This window comes from Salvelinus alpinus, chromosome 25 (assembly GCF_045679555.1).
Source record: "Salvelinus alpinus chromosome 25, SLU_Salpinus.1, whole genome shotgun sequence".
NCBI classification, from domain to species: domain Eukaryota; kingdom Metazoa; phylum Chordata; class Actinopteri; order Salmoniformes; family Salmonidae; genus Salvelinus; species Salvelinus alpinus.
The window spans coordinates 21228099-21255344 of NC_092110.1; the positions used below are offsets into that span (position 1 = coordinate 21228099).

The 27246-nt window shown below is 47.0% G+C and overlaps 1 protein-coding gene across 2 annotated transcripts in view; it reads right to left on the reverse strand.

Moving 5' to 3' along the window:
- The window catches only part of LOC139553610 (signal-induced proliferation-associated 1-like protein 1), a 76408-nt gene that overhangs the window by 7231 nt on the left and 41931 nt on the right, over positions 1–27246 (reverse strand). For both annotated transcript variants that reach the window (XM_071366135.1, XM_071366134.1), the window contains exons 2-14: positions 20745–22344; positions 20270–20400; positions 19049–19237; positions 18653–18827; positions 16199–16302; positions 15877–16034; positions 11309–11888; positions 6638–6912; positions 6256–6507; positions 3452–3601; positions 3010–3149; positions 2784–2860; positions 2205–2575 (exon numbers count right to left, since the gene is read on the reverse strand). In XM_071366135.1, the coding sequence (XP_071222236.1) occupies positions 2205–2575; positions 2784–2860; positions 3010–3149; positions 3452–3601; positions 6256–6507; positions 6638–6912; positions 11309–11888; positions 15877–16034; positions 16199–16302; positions 18653–18827; positions 19049–19237; positions 20270–20400; positions 20745–22191 (4049 nt within the window). In that variant the 5' untranslated portion in view covers positions 22192–22344. The remainder of the gene's footprint in view (positions 1–2204; positions 2576–2783; positions 2861–3009; positions 3150–3451; positions 3602–6255; positions 6508–6637; positions 6913–11308; positions 11889–15876; positions 16035–16198; positions 16303–18652; positions 18828–19048; positions 19238–20269; positions 20401–20744; positions 22345–27246) is intronic.

Consider the following 27246-nt stretch of genomic DNA (forward strand, 5'->3'; position numbering starts at 1 on the left):
ACATTTCAAGCAATATTTCTCCTCAGTGAAATGAAAGCGAGCGTCTCCCACCTCAGACATGCTGTGTGTACATGAAAACAAAGTCACTAGTCTGGTGGTGCTGGAGTTATTTCAGGGCCACAGAGGAGAGGCTGAGGAGAGGAGGAAAGCCTCTGTTCACTCAAAGGAACGGTGGTTTGGAGTGTTAACCGTGCTGAGCTCTCACATTCAGCATTCCTCAGTGTTTCAAGTGCTCTCTTTCTCTCTGTGAGAAACTAGCTCACACACACACATACACACACACACACACACACACACACACACACACACACACACACACACACACACACACACACACACACACACACACACACACGCACACGCACACACACATACACACAGAGACACACACACAGCAGGTTGCTGCTTGCTACCTCTCTCACCGCAAAGTGCAAGGCTTGGGAGTTTTCCATCTGGGACAATAGGGGATACAGTGGGGAGAACAAGTATTTGATACACTGCCGATTTTGCAGGTTTTCCTACTTACAAAGCATGTAGAGGTCTGTAATTTTTATCATAGGTACACTTCAACTATGAGAGACGGAATCTAAAACAAAAATCCAGAAAATCACATTGTATGATTTTTAAGTAATTAATTTGCATTTTATTGCATGACATAAGTATTTGATACATCAGAAAAGCAGAACTTAATATTTGGTACAGAAACCTTTGTTTGCAATTACAGAGATCATACGTTTCCTGTAGTTCTTGACTAGGTTTGCACACACTGCAGCAGGGATTTTGGCCCACTCCTCCCTACAGATCTTCTCCAGATCCTTCAGGTTTCGGGGCTGTCGCTGGGCAATACGGACTTTCAGCTCCCTCCAAAGATTTTCTATTGGGTTCAGGTCTGGAGACTGGCTAGGCCACTCCAGGACCTTGAGATGCTTCTTACGGAGCCACTCCTTAGTTGCCATGGCTGTGTGCTTCGTGTCGTTGTCATGCTGGAAGACCCAGCCACGACCCATCTTCAATGCTCTTACTGAGGGAAGGAGGTTGTTGGCCAAGATCTCGCGATACATGGCCCCATCCATCCTCCCCTCAATACGGTGCAGTCGTCCTGTCCCCTTTGCAGAAAAGCATCCCCAAAGAATGATGTTTCCACCTCCATGCTTCACGGTTGGGATGGTGTTCTTGGGGTTGTACTCATACTTCTTCTTCCTCCAAACACGGCGAGTGGAGTTAGACCAAAAAGCTCTATTTTTGTCTCATCAGACCACATGACCTTCTCCCATTCCTCCTCTGGATCATCCAGATGGTCATTGGCAAACTTCAGACGGGCCTGGACATGCACTGGCTTAAGCAGGGGGACCTTGCGTGCGCTGCAGGATTTTAATCCATGACGGCGTAGTGTGTTACTAATGGTTTTCTTTGAGACTGTGGTCCCAGCTCTCTTCAGGTCATTGACCAGGTCCTGCCGTGTAGTTCTGGGCTGATCCCTCACCTTCCTCATGATCATTGATGCCCCACGAGGTGAAATCTTGCATGGAGCCCCAGACCGAGGGTGATTGACCGTCATCTTGAACTTCTTCCATTTTCTAATAATTGCGCCAACAGTTGTTTCCTTCTCACCAAGCTGCTTGCCTATTGTCCTGTAGCCCATCCCAGCCTTGTGCAGGTCTACAATTTTATCCCTGATGTCCTTACACAGCTCTCTGGTCTTGGCCATTGTGGAGAGGTTGGAATCTGTTTGATTGAGTGTGTGGACAGGTGTCTTTTATACAGGTAACGAGTTCAAACAGGTGCAGTTAATACAGGTAATGAGTGGAGAACAGGAGGGCTTCTTAAAGAAAAACTAACAGGTCTGTGAGAGCCGGAATTCTTACTGGTTGGTAGGTGATCAAATACTTATGTCATGCAATAAAATGCAAATTAATTATTTAAAAATCATACAATGTGATTTTCTGGATTTTTGTTTTAGATTCCGTCTCTCACAGTTGAAGTGTACCTATGATAAAAATGACAGACCTCTACATGCTTTGTAAGTAGGAAAACCTGCAAAATCGGCAGTGTATCAAATACTTGTTCTCCCCACTGTATATATGGACTACAATGCATCACTGTCTGCTTAATGAAACATTGATACGTGAGAGGAAACATATTGGCTGCATAAAGAGCTGACTGTAATAGAACTCTAGAGTAGCACAACACAGGGAGGCACACACCTGGAATGGGAAGCAGCATCACTGAGGGTGTAGGAGCCACTGTCTGGGGCTGAGGGGAACACAGGGGGGCTCTGGGCTGGGTCCTCGCTGCTCCCTGGGCGGGCGGGTGAGTCTGGGGCTGAAGGAGAGGTCTCTGGGGCCCGCCGCTCTTTGGCCCTGGAGCCCCTGGACCCTGAGGCCCCGTAAGAGGTAGCGTCGATGCCGCTGTCTGTGGACTCCCGCTGCAGGTAGCCGTTGAGCTCTGAGTCAGGCCGCATCCCCGTCCTGCTGGAGCCAATCTCATACCACTTCTCATCACTGTGGGCGGAGCTGGAGGCGTTACTGGACAGTGTGTTACTGCCTGATTGGCTGGAAGAGTAGGAAGCTTCCACCTGTAGAGACAGGGACCATAAAGTCACTTCCTGGTTGTTTGACCACAGTAAATAAAGACGACTACTTTGGCATAGACAACAATACATTGCCAAGCTAGCTATATTCCTATGTCTATCTGCCAGAGCTCAAGGTCCCTGTAAGTCCACTGCAGCCTCTTCACTAAACCTTAAAATACATATTTGGTCATATTTGAGCCTGCTGCCTGACCTTGATGTTCTTGTTGGGGGACAGGTGTCCCCCCTGCTCCTGGAGACGAGGTACTGCAGCCTTGGAGACAGCTAGGTCTGGGAGGGACAGGAGCAAACAGAGGAATGAGACAACCAGATAACAAAATGAGTAACATAGAGAGGTGGTCCTATCTCTGACTCTCACCCTCTGCATCACCCAAAACACCAGACAGGACATGGGCATTTTCTAAAGCATGTCCTCATACCTGTTGTGGCTCTATCGGCTCCCCTGTTGGCCCCCTCCCCTTCTCGGGGCCATCCGGGAGCAGGCTTAGTCCCGTTAGACCCTTCTCCAACTCCCTGACGCTCAGCAGACACAGGGGAGTGACGGCTATTGTTGTTACACCTGGGAAAGAGATGGAAGAAGAGGGCATCATGTCAAGCTGCATCATTTACAGAAGAAGAGTAGTTTAAGTTTTGGAGAGTACAACATATCAGTTCGTACAACGTATCATTATATTTCAGTCATTTCCTTTCTGTTGTTGGATAACTCCCAAAGAAGTAATTAAAGTAAATACAGACTACATCTGGAAATAAAGCAATTAAAGTGAAACCCTGCAGCGAATTTGGGTCTGTGTATGATCGGGGTATGGTCTGAATGTGGCCTTAGCGTGGCCCAGGTTTGTTGCGGCCTGAGTGTTCTCTCACCCGTCTGGCATGGACTTCTGTCTCCAGTGGTTGGAGCCTGCACTCCCGGTGTCTGTGTAGGAGAGACTGATGGGGGAGTTGCGGGTGTGTGGAGAGCGGCCCATCACGATTGAACAGGCCAGGGCATAGTTATCATTCCCTGGGGAATACCTGAGGGAGGGATACATACCAACATACATTGGGAGTTATCATTTAGGTTATTTCAATATGTTTAACGACAGAAAGAAAGGAAGCATAAGGATTCCACCACTACTGATGAGCGATTAACCGAAATATCTGTTTATTTTCTGTTTTTAAATAACTAATTGACCGAAGTCGGTTCAATTATTTGAAATCCATTTAGTTTTTGTATTTTTTTTTGGGTGTGCGCTTAACGCGCTGTTTGTGCCATTTCTCTAGAGAGATTTCTCTCTGAGACATGTTGTCCAACTCATCATAGTTAAAGGAAAACAATGTTTTGGTATTTGTTTCATTAGTCCATTGTTGATATAGTCCCAAAATGTTTTGCATGTCAGCAATCATACCGGATATATTTCTGTATTTTTAAAGTTATATATCTTGAAAACTTGATTGCTGACATGCAAAACATTTTGGGACTGTATGTCAACAATGGCCTAATGAAACAAATACCAAAATATTGTTTTTGGGTGGAACTTTCCATTAAGCTCTGAAAACGTGGTAATGAACTACAATGACTAGAATCCATTGAGCCTACAACTGCCTGTTCTCATTGGTTCTTGCCGGGCAAGCCTGTGGGTGGGTGGGTCGGTCGGACCGACGGACGGACGGACGGACAGACAGACACTAAGAAGAAGAGCAATAGAGACAGGAGCGGGATAGAGAGCGGTTGTTAGCTACACTATATACAAAAGTACGTGGACACCCCTTCATATTTGTGGATTTGGCTATTTCAGCCACACCCATTGCTGACAGGTGTAACATTGGCAGCAGAATGGCCCGTACTGAAAATCTCAGTGACTTTCAATGTGGCACCGTCATAGAATGCCACCTTTCAAACAAGTCAGTCAAATGTATGCACTGCTAGAGATGCCCCGGTCGACTGTAAGTTCTGTCAGCGGGAGTGGTGTAAAGCTCGCCGCCATTGGACATTGGAGTAGTGAAAACGCGTTTTCTGGAGTTATGAATCACACATCACCATCTGGCAGTCTGACGGATGAATCTGGGTTTGGCGGATGCCAGAACGCTACCTACCCAAATGCATAGTGCCAACTGTACATTTTGGTCGAGGAGGAAAAATGGTCTGGGGCGGTTTTTCATGGTTCGCGCTAGGCCCCTTAGTTCCAGTGAAGGGAAAACTTAACGCTACAGCATACAATGACATTCTAGACAATTCTGTACTTCCAACTTTGTGGCAACAGTCTCAGCATCCTGTCTCAGCATGACAATGCCCCTGTACACAAAGCGAGGTCCATACAGAAATGGCTTGTTGAGATCGGGGTGGAAGAACTTGATTGGCCTACACAGAGCCCTGACCTCAACCCCATCGAACACCTTTGGGATGAATTGGAACGCTGACTGCGAGCCAGGCCTAACCGCCCAACATCAGTGCCCGACCTCACTAATGCTCCTGTAACTGAATGGAAGCAAGTCCCTGCAGCAATGTTCCAACATCTAGTGGAATGCCTTCCCAGAAGTGTGGAGGCTGATATAGCAGCAAAGTTGGGACCAACTCCATATTAATGCCCATGATTTTGGAATGAGGTGTTCAACAAGCAGGTGTCCACATACTTTTGGTCATGAAATGTAGTTGTTATTTAGCAGCCTTAAAAGTATGCCTTGTCTAGTTTGAAGAACTACTGAAATAGTGATTTTGTCAGACAACAGGCAGCTAGCCAGCCAGCTAGACTAGTCTACTAGCCTGAAGGATGACTCTTTTGGGGAGCACAGAGATAGATGGCTGGCTGGCTGCTACTGTCTGAGCAGAGATAAGAAGATGACTTGGAATTAAATAGTAAGTCATCAAAAAAAATGTAATATACACAACTTAAATATTTTATTAAAGTAAAGTAATGTGAATAAAGGATGGTTTATTAAAAAGTGATATGCAGTAATGGGCAGTCACTACCTTCATTGGGGGTTTATTCATTTAATAATAATGACATCATTATACTCAAACAAATATGTAGTATAAACAACCAAAATATATTATTTAAGTAAAGTAATGTGAATAAATGATGGTTAGAGCCTAATAGTCACGCCCTGACCTTGTTATGTCTCTATTTGGTTTGGTCAGGGTGTGATTTGGGGTGGGCATTCTATGTTTTTGTTTTCTATGATTTTTGTATTTCTATGTTTTGCCCGGGTATGGTTCTCAATCAGGGACAGCTGTCTATCGTTGTCTCTGATTGAGAACCATACTTAGGTAGCCCTTTTTCCCACCTGTCTTTGTGGGAAGTTGACTTTCTTTATGGCACATAGCCTTCAGCTTCACGGTTTGTTTTGTAGTGTTTATTGTTTTGTTTGGCGTCTTTTCAAATAAAAGGAAAATGTACGCCTGCCACGCTGCGCCTCGGTCCTCTTCTTTCAACGGCAGTGAGACTAATAAGTGATAGAAATGGGCAGTCACTGCTATCAACTGTTTTATTCTGTGTTGCTACAGTATCAAACTCACATAATGCATTTATTAAAAATCTGAACCGAAATTGAAAACGTGATTATTTTTCAAAAACCAAACTGAAACCGAACCAACCTCAAAAACCACAAATCGCTCAGCACTATCCACCACTAGGCTTGAACACCTTCCCTCCTATATATCATATCAATAGCTGGGATGGCTGTCTTACCTTTTGGGGTTGAGAGGGCGCCCATCGCTGGACACACTGCGCGGGATGACTCCGGCCCGGTCCTGATAGTCTGAAGCCGGGGCCTTGATGAGTGTCCCCCCCAGCGCCGCTGTGGTGCGGCTCTGGGGGCTGGAGGAGGTGCGGGGCCACTTGTTGTTGTTGCTGCGGAAGGGGAATTTAAACTCATAGGGCATCCCCTCCTTGTGGTTCTTATAGTCCACCAGGGGCATGTGGTACAGCTCTGAACAGCCTCTGTGAGAGGAAACAGAAATATACACTAAAAACACTACAATGCTGCCCCAGTACCCAAATGCATGCTACTGATATGACTGATGGAGGGTATATCTAGATGGATAGATGATTGGCTGTCTATAAGCTGTACCTGCGAGGGGTGGAGTCCTCGTGCGGGGGGATGATGACCACCTTGACAGTGACGGAGGTCCTCAGCAGGTCGATCATCTGCTCGTGGGACAGCGATGCCACGGCCACCTTGCAGATTTCTACCAGCCTGCTGCCCTGGCGCAGCCCCGCCTGCCAGGCATACCCGTAGGACTCGACCTCCGCTACGATGCCCTCAAAGTTCACATGGAAGCCCAGCTGGCCCAGACCGTTCCTCCTCAGGATCATCTCTGTGGTCTGGCTGCCCTTCGTCAGAAGCTATGGACAGACAGGAGAGGAGGAGAAGGACGAGAAATAGGAGGAGGAAAAGGAGGAGGAAAAGGAGGGGTAGGAGGAAGAGGTGGATAAGTGAGGAAAGAGTTTTTACTACAGAACATCAGAATCCTGCAGGGAAACTTATATCAATATCTAACAGCATGTTAAATGTGCAACCAAAGGGAGAAAAAAAACTCTAGACCACCTTTACTCCAGACAGAGACGCGTACAAAGCTCTCCCTCACCCTCCATTTGGCAAATCTGACCATAATTCTATCCTCCTGATTCCTGCTTACAAGCAAAAATTAAAGCAGGAAGCACAAGTGACTCGGTCTATAAAAAAGTGGTCAGATGAAGCAGATGCTAAACTACAGGACTGTTTTGCTAGCACAGACTGGAATATGTTCCGGGATTCTTCCAATAGCATTGAGGAGTACACCACATCAGTCACTGGCTTCATCAATAAGTGCATCAATGACGTCGTCCCCACAGTGACTGTACGTACATACCCCAACCAGAAGCCATGGATTACAGGCAACATCCGCTCTGAGCTAAAGGGTAGAGCTGCCGCATTCAAGGAGCGGGACTCTAACCCGGAAGCTTTGAAATCCCGCTATGCCCTCCAACGAACCATCAAACAGGCAAAGCATCAATACAGGACTAAGATCAAATCGTACTATACCGGGTCCGACGCTCATCGGATGTGGCAGGGTTTGCAAACCATTACAGACTACAAAGGGAAGCACAGCCGAGAGCTGCCCAGTGACACGAGCCTACCAGACAAGCTAAATAACCTCTATGCTCGCCTCGACGCAAGTAACACTGAAACATGCATGAGAGCATCAGCTGTTCCGGATGACTGTGTGATCACGCTCTCCGCAGCCAATGTGAGTAAGACCTTTAAACAGGTCAACATTCATAAGGCCGCAGGGCCAGACGGATTACCAGGACGTGTACTCCGAGTATGCGCTGACCAAATGGCAAGTGTCTTCACTGACATGTTCAACCTCTCCCTGTCTGAGTCTGTAATACCAACATGTTTCAAGGAGACCACCATGAAATGCTTTGAAAGACTGGTCATAGTCCACATCAACACCATTATCCCAGAAACCCTAGACCCACTCCAGTTTGCATACCACCCCAACAGATCCACAGATGATGCAACCTCTATCACACTCCACACTTCCCTTTCACACTTGGACAAAAGGAACACCTATGTGAGAATGCTGTTAATTGACTACAGCTTAGCGTTCAACACCATACTGCCGTCAAAGCTCATCACTAAGCTAAGGACCCTGGGACTAAACAGCTCCCTCTGCAACTGGATCCTGGACTTCCTAAGGGTCCGCCGCCAGGTGGTAAAGGTAGGTAACAACCCATCCGCCATGCTGATCCTCAACACAGGGGCCCCTCAGTGGTGCGTGCTCAGTCCCCTCCTGTACTCCCTGTTCACTCATGACTGCATGGCCAGGCACGACTCTAACACCATCATTAAGTTTGCCGATGACACAACAGTGGTAGGCCTGATCACCGACAACAATGAGACAGCCTATAGGGAGGAGGTCAGAGACCTGACCATGTGGTGCAAGGACAACAACCTCTCCCTCAATGTGATCAAGACAAAGGAGATGATTGTGGACTACAGGAAAAGGAGGACTGAGCACGCCCCCATTCTCATCGACGGGGCTGTAGTGGAGAAAATTTGGCATGTGTCCTCACTGAAAAGATTTGTCATGGGTCCTGCCATCCAGAACCTCTATACCAGGCGGTGTCAGAGGAAGGACCTAAAAATTGTCAAAGACTCCAGCCACCCTAGTCATAGACTGTTCTCTCTAATAACACACGGCAAGTGGTACCGGAGCGGCTTCTAAACAGCTTCTACCCCCAAGCCATAAGACTCCTGAACATCTAATCAAATGGCTACCCAGACTATTTGCATTGCCCCCTAGCCCCGCTATTGTTATTTTACTGCTTCTCTTTAATTATTTGTTATTTTTATCTCTTACTTTGTTTAGGTATTTTCTTAAAACTGCATTGTTGGTTAAGGGCTTGTAAGTAAGCATTTCACTGTAAGGTCTACACCTCACACTTTGATTTGAAATCAAAAGACAGACAACGTTGGCTGAAGTCTGAATCTTTTAATCTTAACTATTCTGTTGGCTGCTACTGTAAAGCACACCATAAAACCCCAAATGTGCCCCATGGCAAAGATCTGATACACATGCCAGCACAGACACACGCCAGCACAGATTGAATCTATCACCAGCGGATGCAGCACCCTTCAATTAAAGTGTTTGTGTACAGGGGCGAGTGTTTAAGGAGACACAGGTAGTAACCCTGCCTGGCCTTCTGAACCAGCGTCAGGTGGAAAGAGGTTGTAGCAAAGTACTTAATATACAGTACCAGTCAAAAGTTTGGACACACCTACTCATTCAAGGGTTTTTCTTTATTTGTACTATTTTCTACATTGTAGAATAATAGTGAAGACATCAAAACTATGAAATAACACATATGGAATCTTGTAGGAACCAAAAAGGTGTTAAACAAATCAAAATATATTTTATATTTGAGATTCTTCAAGGTAGCCACCCTTTCCCTTGATGACAGCTTTGCTCACTCTTGGTATTCTCTCAACCAGCTCCATGAGGAATGCTTTTCCAACTGTCTTGAAGGAGTTCCCGCATATGCTAAGCACTTGTTGGCTGCTTTTCCTTCACTCTGCAGTACAACTCATCCCAAACCATCTCAATTGGGTTGAGGCCAGGTAATCTGATGCAGCACTCCATCACTCTCCTTCTTGGTCAAATAGCCCTTACACAGCCCGAAGGTGTGTTTTGGTTCATTGTCCTGTTGAAAAACAAATGATAGTCCCACTAAGAGCAAACAAGATGGGATGGCGTATCGCTGCAGAATGTTGTGGTAGCCATGCAGGTTAAGTGTGCCTTGAATTCTAAATAAATCACAAACAGTGTCACCAGCAATGCACCCCCACACCATCACACCTCCTCCTCCATGCTTCACGGTGGAAACCACAGATCCGTTCACCTTCTCTGCGTCTCACAAAGACACGGCGGTTGGAATCAAAAATCTCAAATTTGGACTCACCAGACCAAAGGACAGATTACCACCGGTCTAATGTCCATTGATCGTGATTACCACCGGTCTAATGTCCATTGATCGTGTTTCTTGGCCCAAGCAAGTCTCTTCTTCTTATTGGTGTCCTTTAGTAGTGGTTTCTTTGCAGCAATTCGATCATGAAGGCATGATTCACGCAGTCTCTGAACAGCTGCTGTTGAGATGTGTCTGTTACTTGAACTCTGTGAAGCATTTATTTGGGCTGCAATTTCTGAGGCTGGTAACTCTAATGACCTTATCCTCTGTAGCAGAGGTAACTCTGGGTCTTCCTTTCCGGTGGCGGCCCTCATGATAGCCAGTTTCATCATAGCGCTTGATGGTTTTTGCGACTGCACTTTGAAAGTTCTTGAAGTTTTCTGCATTGACTGACCTTTATGTCTTAAAGTAATGATGGACTGTCGTTTGTCTTTGCTTATTTGAGCTGTTCTTGCCATAATATGGACTTGGTCTTTTACCAAATAGGGCTCTTCTGTATACCACCCCTACCTTGTCACAACACAACTGATTGGCTCAAACGCATTAAGAAGGAAAGAAATTACACAAATTAACTTTTAACAAGGCACACCTGTTAATTGAAATGCATTCCAGGTGACTACCTCATGAAGCTGGTTGAGAGAATGCCAAGAGTGTGCAAAACTGTCATCAAGGCAAAGGGTGTCTACTTTGAAGAATCTCAAATATAAAATATATTTTGATTTGTTTAGCACTTTTTTAGTTACTACATGATTCCATATTTGTTATTTCATAGTTTTGATGCCTTCACTATTATTCTACAATGTAAAATAGTAAAAAAAAAGAAAAATACTCTGGAATGAGTAGGTGTGTCTAATCTTTTAACTGGTACTGTAGAGCTCCAGGCAACCACAACAGAGCCAGAGCAGGATATTATGCTACAACACTGACACACTAACTAAACACAAACATTAAATAAGCCTTAGCAAACAGCGTTAATCTTTCATTGAAGACAACTGGCTTTGCCTAATCTCATGTGAATGATTAAACTACCTCCCCAAATAAGGTCACACTGGCTATTTCACCACAATGCTGAGTGCTATAAGATATCTCCTTTGAACATAATGGATAGTCAGAGGAGATGGATAGTCAGAGGACAGTCAGAGGAGATGAGAGATGTATTCATTATAACACATTTGTTAGTGAGGAAAATATCTTATATGGCTTGAAGCATGGAAGACCTGTAATTGTCACAACAGATGTTATTTTATCAGCCAGTAATAATACACAGACTAACTGTGCTGCTACTGACCTCCAGGCGTTTGACCACCTCTCCAAAGTCCTCCGTGTTGTTGTTGATGGAGCGCAGCGACACACTCTCCCCACGCTCATAGTAGATCTTCATGGAGGCGGGGCTGCCCGAGGACCAGCCAATGACGTCGCGCGTGGCGCAGTTGAAGACCACGGCTTTGGCCTCCTGGTCCAACAGGATGAGGAAGTCGTTGGAGATGGCCAGTAGACACTCCCTCTCTGCCCCGGCTACCTGGTCCTCCGCATGCACTGGCCATGTCACCGCCCCCAGGCTCCGTAGCTCTGCCCCACTGTATGGCCGCACCCTCTCTCTCCGCTTGTGAGCCAATGAGATGAAGGGGAATTTCCCTGTGGGCTCAACCGGCGTGCCGGTCACGTGACGTTCTGCCAGGTCCCGCAGGTACTCCTGTCGCGTGCGTGTCGCCATGGCTCCGAACTTCTCAGACTTGTGGGCGGCGTTCTCAGCGTTGATGACCTTGGCCAGCAGGAAGTCCCTGAAGACGCTGGACTTGGGGAAGGTTACGCCCTTGGGGATAGGGGGGCCAAAGGAGGGCACATCCCTGGAACGAGTCACAGCCACGCTGGGGAGAGGAGAGAGAGAAAGAGAGAGAGAGAGAGGGAGAGGTCACTAATTAGTAAGCACACTGAAAGACGGAGTCCTACACCCAATCTCAATGGATCCCCAGTGCACTAGATCTGAGAGAATTGAATAGGAGGAAGCAAGACGGCAATATGTAGCTTTTAATATATTTCTTATACCTATCCACTCAGGGAGAACTTACACACTTTGCACAAGACAGAAATGAATTTGGTTTGGTGACACTGGGCCTAGAGTGCAGAAAACAGTAGAATAGACTGGGAAAGACGAGGAGTGACATCCTTATAGAGTTTTCCCTATTGTTCCATTTCACGTGAGTCTTCCTAAAGGAGGGCGTGAATCTTCCTAAATGAGGGCGTGAGGGTTCCTAAAGGAGGGCTTGAGTCTTCCTAAAGGAGGGCTTGAGTATTCCTAAAGGAGGGCGTGAGTCTTCCTAAAGGAGGGCGTGAGTCTTCCTAAAGGAGGGCGTGAGTCTTCCTAAAGGAGGGCGTGAGTCTTCCTAAAGGAGGGCGTGAGTCTTCCTAAATGAGGGCGTGAGTCTTCCTAAATGAGGGTGTGAGTCTTCCTAAAGGAGGGTGTGAGTCTTCCTGAGGGAGGGTGAGAGTCTTCCTAAAGGAGGGTGTGAGTCTTCCTAAAGGAGGGCATGAATCTTCCTGAGGGAGGGTGAGTCTTCCTAAAGGAGGGCGTGAGTCTTCCTGAGGGAGGGTGTGAGTCTTCCTATAGGAGGGCGTGAGTCTTCCTAAAGGAGGGCGTGAGTCTTCCTGAGGGAGGGTGTGAGTCTTCCTAAAGGAGGGCATGAATCTTCCTGAGGGAGGGTGAGTCTTCCTAAAGGAGGGCGTGAGTCTTCCTAAAGGAGGGTGAGTCTTCCTAAAGGAGGGTGTGAGTCTTCCTATAGGAGGGCGTGAGTCTTCCTGAAGGAGGGCGTGAGTCTTCCTAAAGGAGGGCGTGAGTCTTCCTAAAGGAGGGCGTGAGTCTTCCTAAAGGAGGGCGTGAGTCTTCCTAAAGGAGGGCGTGAGTCTTCCTAAAGGAGGGCGTGAGTCTTCCTGAGGGAGGGTGAGTCTTCCTAAAGGAGGGTGTGAGTCTTCCTGAGGGAGGGTGTGAGTCTTCCTAAAGGAGGGCATGAATCTTCCTGAGGGAGGGTGAGTCTTCCTAAAGGAGGGCGTGAGTCTTCCTAAAGGAGGGCGTGAGTCTTCCTGAGGGAGGGTGTGAGTCTTCCTAAAGGAGGGCATGAATCTTCCTGAGGGAGGGTGAGTCTTCCTAAAGGAGGGCGTGAGTCTTCCTAAAGGAGGGTGTGAGTCTTCCTAAAGGAGGGTGTGAGTCTTCCTATAGGAGGGCGTGAGTCTTCCTGAAGGAGGGCGTGAGTCTTCCTAAAGGAGGGCGTGAGTCTTCCTAAAGGAGGGCGTGAGTCTTCCTAAAGGAGGGCGTGAGTCTTCCTAAAGGAGGGCGTGAGTCTTCCTAAAGGAGGGCGTGAGTCTTCCTGAGGGAGGGTGAGTCTTCCTAAAGGAGGGTGAGTCTTCCTGAGGGAGGGTGTGAGTCTTCCTAAAGGAGGGCATGAATCTTCCTGAGGGAGGGTGAGTCTTCCTAAAGGAGGGCGTGAGTCTTCCTAAAGGAGGGCGTGAGTCTTCCTGAGGGAGGGTGTGAGTCTTCCTAAAGGAGGGCATGAATCTTCCTGAGGGAGGGTGAGTCTTCCTAAAGGAGGGCGTGAGTCTTCCTGAGGGAGGGTGTGAGTCTTCCTATAGGCAAGGCTCTCCTTAGATCTACTATTCTTCCCAGTCAACTACCATTGTTGCTCCACAATAGGACCCCTAGAGTTGAATTACTATTCATTAGTCATGAAGTAGACCTGGATTTGAAACACTGTCTCATATCCATTGGTAACCACCTGATTTCCCATACACACACTGACAATACATCAGTCTTTGGCAGGCTACATGGCAGGTTTCTTTTCTACTCACAACACAATGAGACAAGTTAGCATGAAAGCTAACCTAGTTCTGATTCATACAACCCAACAATGGTGAGGCAAGGCTGAACAGCAGCACTATAGAAACCCACTGCAGGCCAGGCTCGGGTAGGCTGATGTCAGAGTCATGACAAGCCTCAGTCCATTAAACAGATAACATAACGATCGCATGTGACATTACAGCCCAAGCCTCGCTAAACCAGGCCGGCGTATATAAATATACATTCAGCACATCTGACAAGCCAGCTACCACTTAGACGGCCACTCTCAGCCAGCCCCAGATTACAGGGAAGAGGAGTGGAGCGGAGGAGGCTACTCCCTATTTTTCTGAACAAAGCTCTGATCGTTATGCAATAGGGCTGAGTTAATCTATCTGTGTTTGGACAGCAGTTGATAGCACAAGATTATCACTAGGCTGTATCACTAGGCTGTACCACTATCAATATTTAAAGCTACTGTATAGTCTGATCAATCAAAATGCAACCATAACGTAAGACAAAATAAATGATCCAATAAAAAAAGTAGATGTATATTGAACTATGAGATAAATCACAGTAGGGCGTGTGTGTGTGTGTGTGTGTGTGTGTGTGTGTGTGTGTGTGTGTGTGTGTGTGTGTGTGTGTGTGTGTGTGTGTGTGTGTGTGTGTGTGTGTGTGTGTGTGTGTGTGTGTGTGTTTGTTAACATGCTGAAACCTCTCTGCCCACTGACCCCTCTTTTTCACACAGGTCATCAGCATCACACCTCAGATTCCCCCCCCCCACACACACACACCCCAGACCCACCTTTGTCTTCCGTAGTGCCTCTACTCACTCCTGACTTGGCTTGGCATTACAAAAAGAAGTATCCTTGAAGTGAATCCTCTCCTGTCTGTTTGGTCTGATCACACTACTGCAGGTACACACATCTTTCTCCAACTAATTATAGCTGCTCACGCTGCCGTCCAACCGTTGTTCTGTTGCTAGATCTTGTGCGTTTCTTACTCCTCTTTGAAATGGCATCCCAGGCTCCAAACCAATCAGACTCCTAGCAAATCAGCTCTCTGGTGGCAGAACAGAACAGAGAGGGTTTGGAACTTGTAGTGTGTTCATTAGATTCATGGGATTGAGCCAGAGGCTGGAAGCTGAGAGCTGCTCTGGGTGGAGTGGAGTCTCCACTGCTTCAGGGTCCTGCTCTCCATTTCATCCAAGAGGAAAACCAGGCAAACCAGCATTTCTCCCAGTCAGCCTCTTCTCCTCGACAACACTTGTTGGCTTCGAATCAAAAGATGTTCCATTTAAAAAAGAATAACTTCAGCTGAGGAGGGCATCCAATCTTTAGCAGGCAGCGCTGGGGGGAAGGGGCTGGAGAGGGGAGGGTTCAGAATAAATTAGCCCAACTTTGATGAGGTTTAAGCTCAGACCCAGAGCCAGTACAAGTGTTCCCGTGGAGGGTCTGTGAGCACTGAGGGACAGAGCTCTGCTCGGCTGCTCAAGAATCCTCTGATTCGCTCGTCCAGCAAGGGAATCCTTGATGTGCATGCCGCTAACTCCTTCGGATCGCTCCGACTCCATTGCTCCAAGGCAGTGTGGCAGGCAGGAGGGTTGAGTGAGTGCGTGAGTGAGTGTGTGTGCGTGTGTGGTAGGGGGGTGAGTGCTTGAGTGAGAATGCCACAGAGCTCCGCGATCACAGGGGGTAGGGAAAACAGTAGAGTAGGGGCCCATCCCATCAGCTAGTCAGCTGCAGGGGTGATCTCTCCTAGTCAACCATAATCAAACAAATGTATACACTGCCTACAGTACCCTGGCTACAGAGAGAGAGAGTGGAGAGGAGAGTAGGGCTAATAGTTACACAATACATTTGATCTGGGTTTGTACCATGCCTTCCAGTGGTTCTCTTCCTCTTTATGTTATCTACCTGCATGAGTTGTTCAGAACAACCACTGTTGTAGCACCAGGGTCTTTCCAGGTTGCTTGTGACTGCCAGGTCCTCTAGTGGTCTGACCACGCTTTCACTGCGGTCTACACTCACCTGTAGCAGGTGTTGTCGGAGCAGGGGCTGTGTACGCGGACGATGATGAACACGTGTTGGAAGTGGGAGAAGATGGTCTTAGGGGTGAAGGGGAGGGCTCCCGGCTCCTGGAACACGATGGTGACGATGTCATTCCCAATGTGTCTCTTCCTCAGCAACTACAACACAGAATTAAGGAATCTCAATGACAACATCTCAATTAATATCCTATTCTTCTTGAATTAAACTTGATTAATAATTTAATCCATCTATGACATAACATGTTATCCAAATGCATGTCATTTTGATTTTCCTTATGTGATATCATAGAGCCCTTCCGTACCTGTTGTTTGTTGTTGGGTGTGTAGGGCAGCAGGGTAGACACGTGGAACATGATCTCATAGTCCCTGTAGGCCGTGTACAGGGAGTGGGTTCCAGTGGAATCAGCTGGAGGAAGAGATAGGAGCATCACAATGTAAGGCCCCATTGTACTGCTACTGCAACCCAACTCTGTCCTCCAGCAGCAACCTATCTGCTCAGTGCTTTAGGTACTAGGTCATGGTTCCCCAACTCACGGCCTGTGTGCCGAATTTGGCCAACAGGTGATATTATTTGGCCTCCAAACTTTTCCAAGAAAAAACAAAGATTATTTATTTTATTTCATTGGGAGATAAAATAATAAAAACACCAGCAAATCAGCTCCAAGTTATTTTACATGTGGAAATCTGTTCCAAAGTATTCCCATCCATAATAGAGAGATATATGTGATTGTATACAAATGTAAGCAAGGTTTGAAATGATTATGTTTTTGTGAAATATTGTATCTGTTTGGGCTTCTTGCGGTCAATTTGCAGTCTACAAATTATTTTTCGAATTATGTTCCGGCCCCCTGACCATCCGCTTGAGAACAAATTGGCCCGCGGCTGAAATGAGTTGATGATCCTGGTACTAGACTGTCTCCTGTTACATAGCACAAACAACAAGCCATGATAGCGTAGACTGATCAATGTCTGCCCGGATAGTGTGACAGGAAAACAAAAACAAATAATCGTAGTCATACAGATTAAGCCCTCTCAATACTATTGTTGCTTAAACAAAACGCCCTTTACATGTAACTATATTAAAGATATAGCACAGCTTCTTGTGCATTACTGCAGGCATTGTAAGGGGTGGACAATTATACCACAACCCTATCAGTCTACCATAACCCTAGGAGAAAAGTTTATTGTGATTTGGTTCTGGGTATCCAGATTACCCAGGCAGCCACCACAATCAAAATGTATGGACAAAATAGGAATGTTCATATTCATTGAGTTTATGGATAGAGGAAGTGACAAAAATAGCCAAATGTAATTAAGTGCATGATTGGGATGAGCTGCCATTTCCTGCTCTGCTCTCATGAGGAATATAAAAGATGTAGTGGAGTGTGTGGGCCAGCCATAGCGGACCTGATTTAGTCCTCAATACACCAGAGACAGAAGGAGGGAGGGAGGGAGGGAGGGAGGGAGGGAGGGAGGGAGGGAGGGAGGGAGGGAGGGAGGGAGAAAAGAGAGAGAGCTAGGGGTATGAGAAAGGGTTGGTCAGAGGAACAGGTATAGTGGAGTGATAAGACAAGCAAGGGGAAATGAGGGGTTACAAGACAGGCTACATGAAGTAAACGGGATTGCACATAAAACATGTGAGAGGACAGGACAGGAAAGGCTCTCTAGATTACAGAGATTACCCCAAACCTGTAGCTGCTAACATGCAAGGCAGAGCACCACCTACAGCAGATATTAAGCAGATTCTACAGAAGGACTCATAATCTTATCCAGTGTCCTGTGTGAATTTAAGTATGCTCTCTCTAATTCTCTCCTTCTCTCTTTCTTTCTCTCTCTCGGAGAACCTGAGCCCTAGGACCATACGTCAGGACTACCGGGCATGATGACTCCTTGCTGTCCCCAGTCCACCTGGCCTTGCTGCTGTTCCAGTTTCAACTGTTCTGCCTGCGGTTATGGAACCCTTACCTGTCCCAGACCTGCTGCTTTCAACTCTTAATGATCGGCTATGAAAAGCCAACTGACATTTATTCCTGATTATTATTTGACCATGCTTGTCATTTATGAACATTTTGAAAATCTTGGCTCTCTCTAATTCTCTCCTTCTCTCTTTCTTTCTCTCTCTCGGAGGACCTGAGCCCTAGGACCATACGTCAGGACTACCGGGCATGATGACTCCTTGCTGTCCCCAGTCCACCTGGCCTTGCTGCTATTCCAGTTTCAACTGTTCTGCCTGCGGTTATGGAACCCCTACCTGTCCCAGACCTGCTGTTTTCAACTTTTAATGATCGGCTATGAAAAGCCAACTGACATTTATTCCTGATTATTATTTGACCATGCTTGTCACTTATTAACATTTTGAACGTCTTGGCCATGTTCTGTTATAATCTCCACCCGGCACAGCCAGAAGAGGACTGGCCACCCCTCATAGCCTGGTTCCTCTCTAGGTTTCTTCCTAGGTTTTGGCCTTTCTAGGGAGTTTTTCCTAGCCACCGTGCTTCTACACCTGCATTGCTTGCTGTTTGGGGTTTTAGGCTGGGTTTCTGTACAGCACTTCGAGATATTAGCTGATGTACGAAGGGCTATATAAAATAAACTTGATTTGATTTGATTTAATTCATGCTGTGAGGTCAGAGAGAGGGTCAGAGAGGTTCCCACACAGGAGCCTGTCACACTGCATCCTTGGTCAAATAAAAATACCAATCACAGTTTTAAACGCACTGTCTTTGCTGCGTGTGCGTGTGTGTGTGTGAGCGTACTCTTGATGTCGAGCTGGGCGCGGTACTTGGTAAAGCCTTTGAGGCGGACTCTCTCCCCTAGCAGCTGTAGGAACTCTTCCAGGGCAGGGCCCGCCATTTCATTGTTGTACATCTCCTCCTCACTGCTCTGCCCCGCCCTGCAGTACATCACCCCCACCTTCACCTGGAAACTCAGCTAGAGAGGAGGATGGGCGGTGGGGGGGAGAGAGATATAATGTTAAGACATTTTTGCAGTGCAAAACTACAGAATATATGTTATAGTGCCAATAGTAGAGACAACCAAAGGTCTGCCATCTATGAAATATGATAACTGCCCCATTAACAACATACAGCTGTGGCATGACTCAGGGCTATTCAGGGAGTCTTTTTATGTCATGTGAGTGTGTATCCTCCTACCCCCTGTTCGTCCAGTTTCATCAGCTGTTCTGTGACCTTGGGTGTGTTGAGGGCCAGGCGGAGGCAGGGCACGTCCAGCTCTGGTAGCAGGTGCTCCAACACCTCCTTCAGGGGCAGCCCGCGGGTAGTGCCATGCTTAGACGACGAGGGGACCACGTCCTCCAGAATAGACCCCCGGAGTGTGGTCAACTAGATGGAGGGATAAAAAGGAGGAGAGGAAGAGAGAGAAGTGTAAGTGGAGGAATGTGCCTCAGGAATCCCCAGTTCATGGAACTTTATTTTCAAGATGGAACAAAATGAACATGTCAGTTCTGCTTCCCAAACACCATAACATCTCCTGAGTTAGTTTATAACTATTTAGCTAAAAGAATCTGACATAAAGCAACAGAAAAGAACATGGCTCAGTTATGAATCAAACTTTTGGCCTGGGGGAAGTAGGAAGTGGAGGGTGGAGTGGGGGTTGTTCAGCGAAGCATAATGTTTACACAGAGTGTGCATTGTGTTCAGCAGTGGCAGTGAACTCAATCACTCTGCTATTATATGCAGCTGGAACGGAGGGGAACTTTCTCTCCCACACCCCTCGGAGAGGACCCTAACAAACGTCCAGTGTTCCCCAAGTTAGGGGCCCTGGGGTCCCGGGATGTCTCACACAGAGCTGGAGGGTCTAATCACACACACCTGTCCACCATCCAACCGGGGGAAAACCCTAAGACAACCATCTCTGAACACTCCAAGGCAGGTGTCTGAAATCTATAGCTGGGAAGGAAATGGTGCTGTTTCGCAGTCACTCCATAACCAAAAGCATGACCTTCCAACTAAAAGTGGCCATGATTTTCCAGTGAAATGTAAAAGAAGGGTTCTCTATAGTGGTTTGGGGTTGTGTAGCATTGACAGGTCGTGGAGATGTGTGGAGGATGAGAGCGTTTCCTATAGTTTCTATACACAGAGCTGATCCGAGAGGACAGCTGATGGCCCTCTGAGCTTCTTACATAATGTGAACCTACCAGGCAGACAGAGATAGGGGAGAGGGACTGATCTACAGAAAAACAAATCTACAGACAATCAATGTGACATGATTTTAAAACAACAGAAATCTCTATCTATCTAGCGGGAGTCATTAACATGAGTTTGACACCCCTATACTAAGGGAATCTTTGATCACGTAATAAGTGACATGATCTAGGGAGAGCGGATGTAATGTCAGAAGGCTAGCTGTCTGACCTCTGAGGTTCTGAAGATGACCCGGTAGTTGTACTGCTGGCCGTGCTCTTTGTGCTCCTCCTGTTTCTCCCTGCGCAGACTCACAGCCACCGGACCCAGAGCCTCGTCCATCCCAAAGTAGTTCCAGTGTTCTGAGGGAGAGAGAGAGGGAGAGCGAGCGAGAGGGAGAGATAGAGGGAGGGAAGGAGGGAGGGAGTGACAGAGAGATAGAACAGAGGGAGTGCGAGAGAGAGAGAGAGAGAGAGAGGGGATAGGGAGAAAGGGAAGTAAAGTGAAATAAAATAACCTTTCCAACTATGTAGAAACATACACTTGAATTTGTAACTGTATTAAACGATGGGCTGTGTAAGACTGTTTGTTTATCTTTTACATTCTAGTGTTATAGTTCTTCATGTACTGTATAATGTTTGTAAGCGAATAAGTTTCATTGTGTATGTTCTGCATCGTGTATGTTCTGCATCGTGTATGTTCTCACCTCTAAGGTAGAAGAACTTCCTGTAGTAGTAGGCTCCCAGGTCCACGTGTTCTACGATGTAGTGTTTGCCCCGATCACTGAGGGCACTGGGGTTGTCCTTGGGCCCCTCCAGCACTGCCACCCCAGCGTTAGTGCAGTGGGAGCTGAGGGACGACTCAAACAGGCTGTTCTCGCCTCCCATGGTCCCTGAGCCCCCACTCCCCTGTCTGGGGGGACCGCCCCCTGCCCTGCGCCTGCAGGTGGCCCCAATCTCGTTGCAGAAACAGGGGCAGTTGAGGAGCAGTTCATTGCTCTGCTCATCCCCACAGTCCATGCTGGGGCTGTCCCTGGCCCCGGTGCTGAGCTCCTCCTGACTGCCAGTGGGGGAGCTATAGGCCATGCTCTGGGTGGAGGACACGGTGGAGGTGGTGGAGGCTGCAGCCGCAGCAGACGCCCCCGTGGTGGTGTTCTTCCTCTTCACTGCCGCCGTCTGCCTGCTCTGGATCACCTTTTTCAGGTCAAACATCATGCTCTGCACGTCGTAGTGGGAGAAGCCCCTCTGGCAGACCCAGGGCTTGAGGGGGGTGACCCCATCGTCTGAACGGCCGTCCTCAGCATCAGACCCGGCTCGCGGCGAGTCAGATTCCCCCCGCACGCTGCGTAGTTTACGGAATATAGACTCGCCCCCTGTCTCAGACTTGGAGCGTCTCTTTGGGGGCTTCTCTCTCTCCTTGACTCTGCTGGATGCCTGGCTCTCACTAGTCTCCTCATGTAGTTCTATTGAGGCCTGCTTGAGTCCAGCAGTCAGCAGATCCTCTAGTCTGTCTGGCGCGGGGCTGCGCTGGTCAGGCTTCACTCCCTGGTAGCCCTTCAGCATCTCAAAGAAACTCTCCCCTGACGCCCCGTGCTGGTCTATAGAGGAGGTACTGCCATACTCTCTGTGTAGAGGGGACCACTTGGCCCCTGAGGGGCCCAAGTCCTCCCCACTGTCCCCCCCACCGTCCAGCTCACTGATGGTGATGTCACTGTTGCTGCGCTGGCGGATGCGGCCGGTGTTCCTGTGGGATGGGACTCTGTAGTCTCCCGGGGACAGGTAGTGGCTGTCTGGGCTGTAGCTGGCCCCCTGGGTTTTACTCTTCAGTGTGTTCTGGATGTTGCGGAGCATGGAGGAGTCCTGGGGGCTCATCAGGTGACCTAGTTTCAGGTGGCTCTGCCCCCCTCCGGCCAGGCCTGGGGAGTCTGGCTCCATGGTAACTTGCCACAGAGCTCCCAAGTCCTTCCTCGGGGGCCATTCGGCAACCCGTGCCCGCACCCCCATTTTGGGCACCCCCGGGCCCCCTTGAAGGTGGGCGCTGTCTGTATGTGCCCCTCCGTTGGCCAGGCGAAGGTGGCGGGTGTAGAACTCGTCAGAGGCAGGGATAGAACCCCCGACGATGCGCTCCATGGGTGGGCGCTTCAGACTGGTCATGGTGCCAAGGCCAGGGCTGGTCACCAGGGCACTCAGCAGCAGGGCATGGCTAGGCTGACTGTGGAGCTGGTTGCTCAATGCTCAGGCTTCCATACTGACCCTACAGCTCTGTCTGTCTGCTAATCCACTGGGTGCTCATCTTGCTCCAACTGGCTACAACCGTGAAATAAACAGAGTTTTTGTATTAGAACGTACTGTAAACTTAATAATTGCACAGCCTCTCATTTCATATTGACACCAACTTTCTCTAACTAGGCGAAGAGAGGAAACAGTTGGGGAATGTACAGTAAGCTGACTAACTGGTGTTGAATAATACAAACATATAGATCTGGTCTGGATAGGTAAACAATTACACAGTGACACAGGATCCCTGCCTGCTAATTGCCTGCTGTGTACAGTGCTCTGTTACTGATGTGGCCTCCGCCATCCTCCTAGGTTTTGTAGCAGGCTAGCAGGCAGCACAGTGGAAAGTACTGGACTGAGTCTTATTACCTACTCTCTCTTTGGGCCTTGAGGTAAGCAAGCTAATGTTCTCCAAGTTTAATCATCTGACTGTGTGGGAGTATGAAAATGGCTGCAGAACAAAAAATGTATCTGGAAGCATTTGCAAAAAAAACATTTTTTTACATTTCAGGGTTTTCCAGATGTGCTTTCTCATGACATGTCCGGGGGGACAGAGTCAGTCGGCTAGCTGCTTTTAGAAACTCCAGGACAGCATTACAAATGTGCCGACATTTCTATTCTATAGGATTGAAAGGGATATCTGGATTTCACAAACCTGCCTGCAGAGTCATATTTGGATGTGATTTTTGCCTGACGGCTTTCTGACTCAGTTAGAAGTTGCTGACATGTTCAATTCCAGATAACGGCTCTAACCTTTTCAAACCAATTTCAGCATAAACATCTGGGGTGGAACATGAAAGTTCAGCCAAATCCAAAAAGTTGTAATTATTTTCTCCAACCTAAGCAAAATGATGCCTTAAACCTCATCATTAAATTCCTCAAATGAATTCCCAAAGTAGATTATTAGGTCATTCAATAAACCAATAGAAACATACTTATGTAATTACTTATACGGTGTTACAAAAATCATGAGGTTTCGATCTATCAAAAAAATGTGTCCAGAGTACAGTATCTGATCGACATAAGTCTGTTCAGCTGGAGGCAGGGCTCTCAATTCCCCCTCTCTGTCACTGACGCTGGACTACTGATCCCTATAAAGTCCCTTCACATGCTGTGGACAACAGACTCACCAAATCAAAATGCTGAGATACAGTATACTGGATCAAACACCTCGAGCCCACATCAAAAAAGGCCCTTTGAAAGGCGGCAGCAGAGAACTCAGTGATGTTTCTCCCTGGCAGATTGAGCCAATTTGGCAGCGAGAAACTGGGAGAGATTAAGGTTCCTCTCAGTCAGTCCTGCAGCACACAAGCTGTGATTACATTAGCCATTGGATGTCAATGCTGTGATGGGCTTTATCCATGCCAGGCACATTCACACAAGGAAAACATCTGTGTCAACTTTACACATACACAGACAGTCAAAGATTCAGGGAAAATGGACATTGATCTGAACGTTAATTGATTTACCTGATGAGACACCAAAAATATAAACACATTCTCTAAGCATGTTATATCCTTAATGTGTGTCGAAAAGTATTACAAGCTGACGGAAAATCAAAGGCAGTACAAACAAATGCTTCTGCCACCAAGAACCTCTGAACACAAAAAATGTATACATTTTCTATCCACACAACCGGTTCATATTACCCAGGAGCCATCAGCGCTGCTACTGTAAGCCAGTGACCCCAGGGAGATGGGTCAAACGGTCACTCTGAAAAGAGCACAATTTGCACACTGCACCCAATATAATATTGTGAACAAAATACATTAGGAACCAAAACAAAACAAGACTACATTGCAATTGGAAAATATTCAGACCCCGTGACTTTTTCCATAATTTGTTACATGACAGCCTTTTCCTCATAAATCTACACACAATACCCCATCATGACAAAGCAAAAACAGTTTGTTAGAAATGTTTGCAAATGTATTAAAGTAAAAAAGTATTCAGACCCTTTGCTATGAGACTTTAAATTGAGCTCGGGTGCATCCTGTTTCCATTGATCATCATTGAGATGTTTCTACAACTTGATTGGAGTCCACCTGTGGTAAATTCATTTGTAAATGATTTGGAAAGACACACCTGTCTATATAAGGTCCCACAGTTGACAATGCATGTCAGAGCAAAAACCAAGCCATGAGGTCGAAGGAATTGTCCGTAGAGCTCCGAGGAAGGATTGTGTTGAGGCACAGATCTGGGGAAAGGTAGAAAAGCATTTTGGCAGCATTGAGGGTCCCTAAGAACACAGTGGCCTCCCTTATTCTTAAATGGAAGAAGTTTGGAACCACCAAGACTCTTCCTAGGTGGAGAAGGGCCTTGGTCAGGGAGGTGACCAAGAACTCAGAGCTCTAGAGTTCCCCCGTGGAGATTGGAGAACCTTCCAGAAGGACAACGATCTCTGCAGCTCTCCACCAATCAGGCCTTTATGGTAGAGTGGCCAGATGGACGCCACTCCTCAGTAAAAGGCACATGACAGCCCGCTTGGAGTTTGCCAAAAGGCACCTAAAGACTCTCAGACCATGACAAACAAGATTCTCTGGTCTAATGAAACCAAGATTGAACTCTTTGGCCTGAATGCCAAGCGTCACGTCTGGAGGAAACCTGGCACCATCCCTACAGTGATGCATTGTGGTGGCAGCATCATGCTGTGGGGATGTTTTTCAGCGACATGGACTGGGAGACTAGTCAGGATCAAGGTAAAGATGAACGGAGCAAAGTACAGACAGATCCTTAATGAAAATCTGCTCCAGAGCGCTCAGGACCTCAAACTGGGGTGAAGGTTCACCTTCCAACAAGACAATGGCCGTAAGCACACAGCCAAGACAACGCAGGAGTGGCTTTGGGACAAGTCTCTGAATGTCCTTGAGTGGCCCAGCCAGAGCCTGGACTTGAACCCGATCGAACATCTCTGGAGAGACCTGAAAATAGCTGTACAGCAACGATCCCCATCCAACCTGACAGAGCTTGAGAGGATCTGCAGAGAAGAATGAGACAAACTCCCCAAACACAGGTGTGCCAAGCTTGTAGCATCATACCCAAGAAGACTCAAGGCTGTAAACACTTCCAAAGGTTCTTCAACAAAGTACTGAGTAAAGGGTCTGAATACGTATGTACATGTGATATTTCAGTTGTAATTTTGTTTATACGTTTGCAAAAATGTCTAAAAACCTGTTTTTGGTTTGTCATCATGGGGTATTGTGTGTAGATTGATGAGGGGGGGAAAACAATTGAATCCATTTTAGAATAAAGTTGTAACGTAACAAAATGTGGAAAAAGTCAAGGGGTCTGAATACTTTGAGAATGCACTGTATACTCATACTACAGTTTCCACAGGGTACATAGTGCTCCAGGCTGAGCATCCCCGTTGAGCTGATAAGCACGTTGAGCTGATAAGCACGTTGAGTTGATAAGCACGTTGAGTTGATAAGCACGTTGAGTTGATAAGCACGTTGAGCTGATAAGCACGTTGAGTTGATAAGCACGTTGAGCTGATAAGCACGTTGAGTTGATAAGCACGTTGAGCTGATAAGCACGTTGAGTTGATAAGCACGTTGAGCTGATAAGCACGTTGAGTTGATAAGCACGTTGAGCTGATAAGCACGTTGAGTTGATAAGCACGTTGAGCTGATAAGCACGTTGAGTTGATAAGCACGTTGAGCTGATAAGCACGTTGAGTTGATAAGCACGTTGAGCTGATAAGCACGTTGAGCTGATAAGCACGTTGAGCTGATAAGCACGTTGAGCTGATAAGCACGTTGAGTTGATAAGCACGTTGAGCTGATAAGCACGTTGAGTTGATAAGCACGTTGAGCTGATAAGCACGTTGAGTTGATAAGCACGTTGAGCTGATAAGCACGTTGAGTTGATAAGCACGTTGAGCTGATAAGCACGTTGAGTTGATAAGCACGTTGAGCTGATAAGCACGTTGAGTTGATAAGCACGTTGAGCTGATAAGCACGTTGAGTTGATAAGCACGTTGAGCTGATAAGCACGTTGAGCTGATAAGCACGTTGAGCTGATAAGCACGTTGAGCTGATAAGCACGTTGAGCTGATAAGCACGTTGAGCTGATAAGCACGTTGAGTTGATAAGCACGTTGAGTTGATAAGCACGTTGAGCTGATAAGCACGTTGAGCTGATAAGCACGTTGAGTTGATAAGCACGTTGAGTTGATAAGCACGTTGAGTTGATAAGCACGTTGAGCTGATAAGCACGTTGAGTTGATAAGCACGTTGAGTTGATAAGCACGTTGAGCTGATAAGCACGTTGAGCTGATAAGCACGTTGAGCTGATAAGCACGTTGAGTTGATAAGCACGTTGAGCTGATAAGCACGTTGAGCTGATAAGCACGTTGAGCTGATAAGCACGTTGAGTTGATAAGCACGTTGAGTTGATAAGCACGTTGAGTTGATAAGCACGTTGAGCTGATAAGCACGTTGAGTTGATAAGCACGTTGAGCTGATAAGCACGTTGAGTTGATAAGCACGTTGAGCTGATAAGCACGTTGAGCTGATAAGCACGTTGAGCTGATAAGCACGTTGAGCTGATAAGCACGTTGAGCTGATAAGCACGTTGAGTTGACAAGAGGGAGTTTTTGACAACAAAAAAACTCCTAAATCTGTGCATATTATGCACCCTCCTGATGTGCCCCAAATCTAGTAGTCTAAGTAGCATAAAGCTTGCAGCCAGATTAAGATAAATAATTCCCATTCTAAAAAAACAAACTGGATTCCCTCACATGAATACTGCTCAGACAGATACAGACTCACTCTATTTCAGGCTCTATGTCTATATTTTAAAATACACTGTAATTGGCTCCTGCAGCAGACAGTTTACAAACAATATCAAAAGTAGCATCTTAATCCATCATTATTCCACATCACTGTCACAATTGACTGTTAGAAGTCATATTATAAACTATGAAATCCAA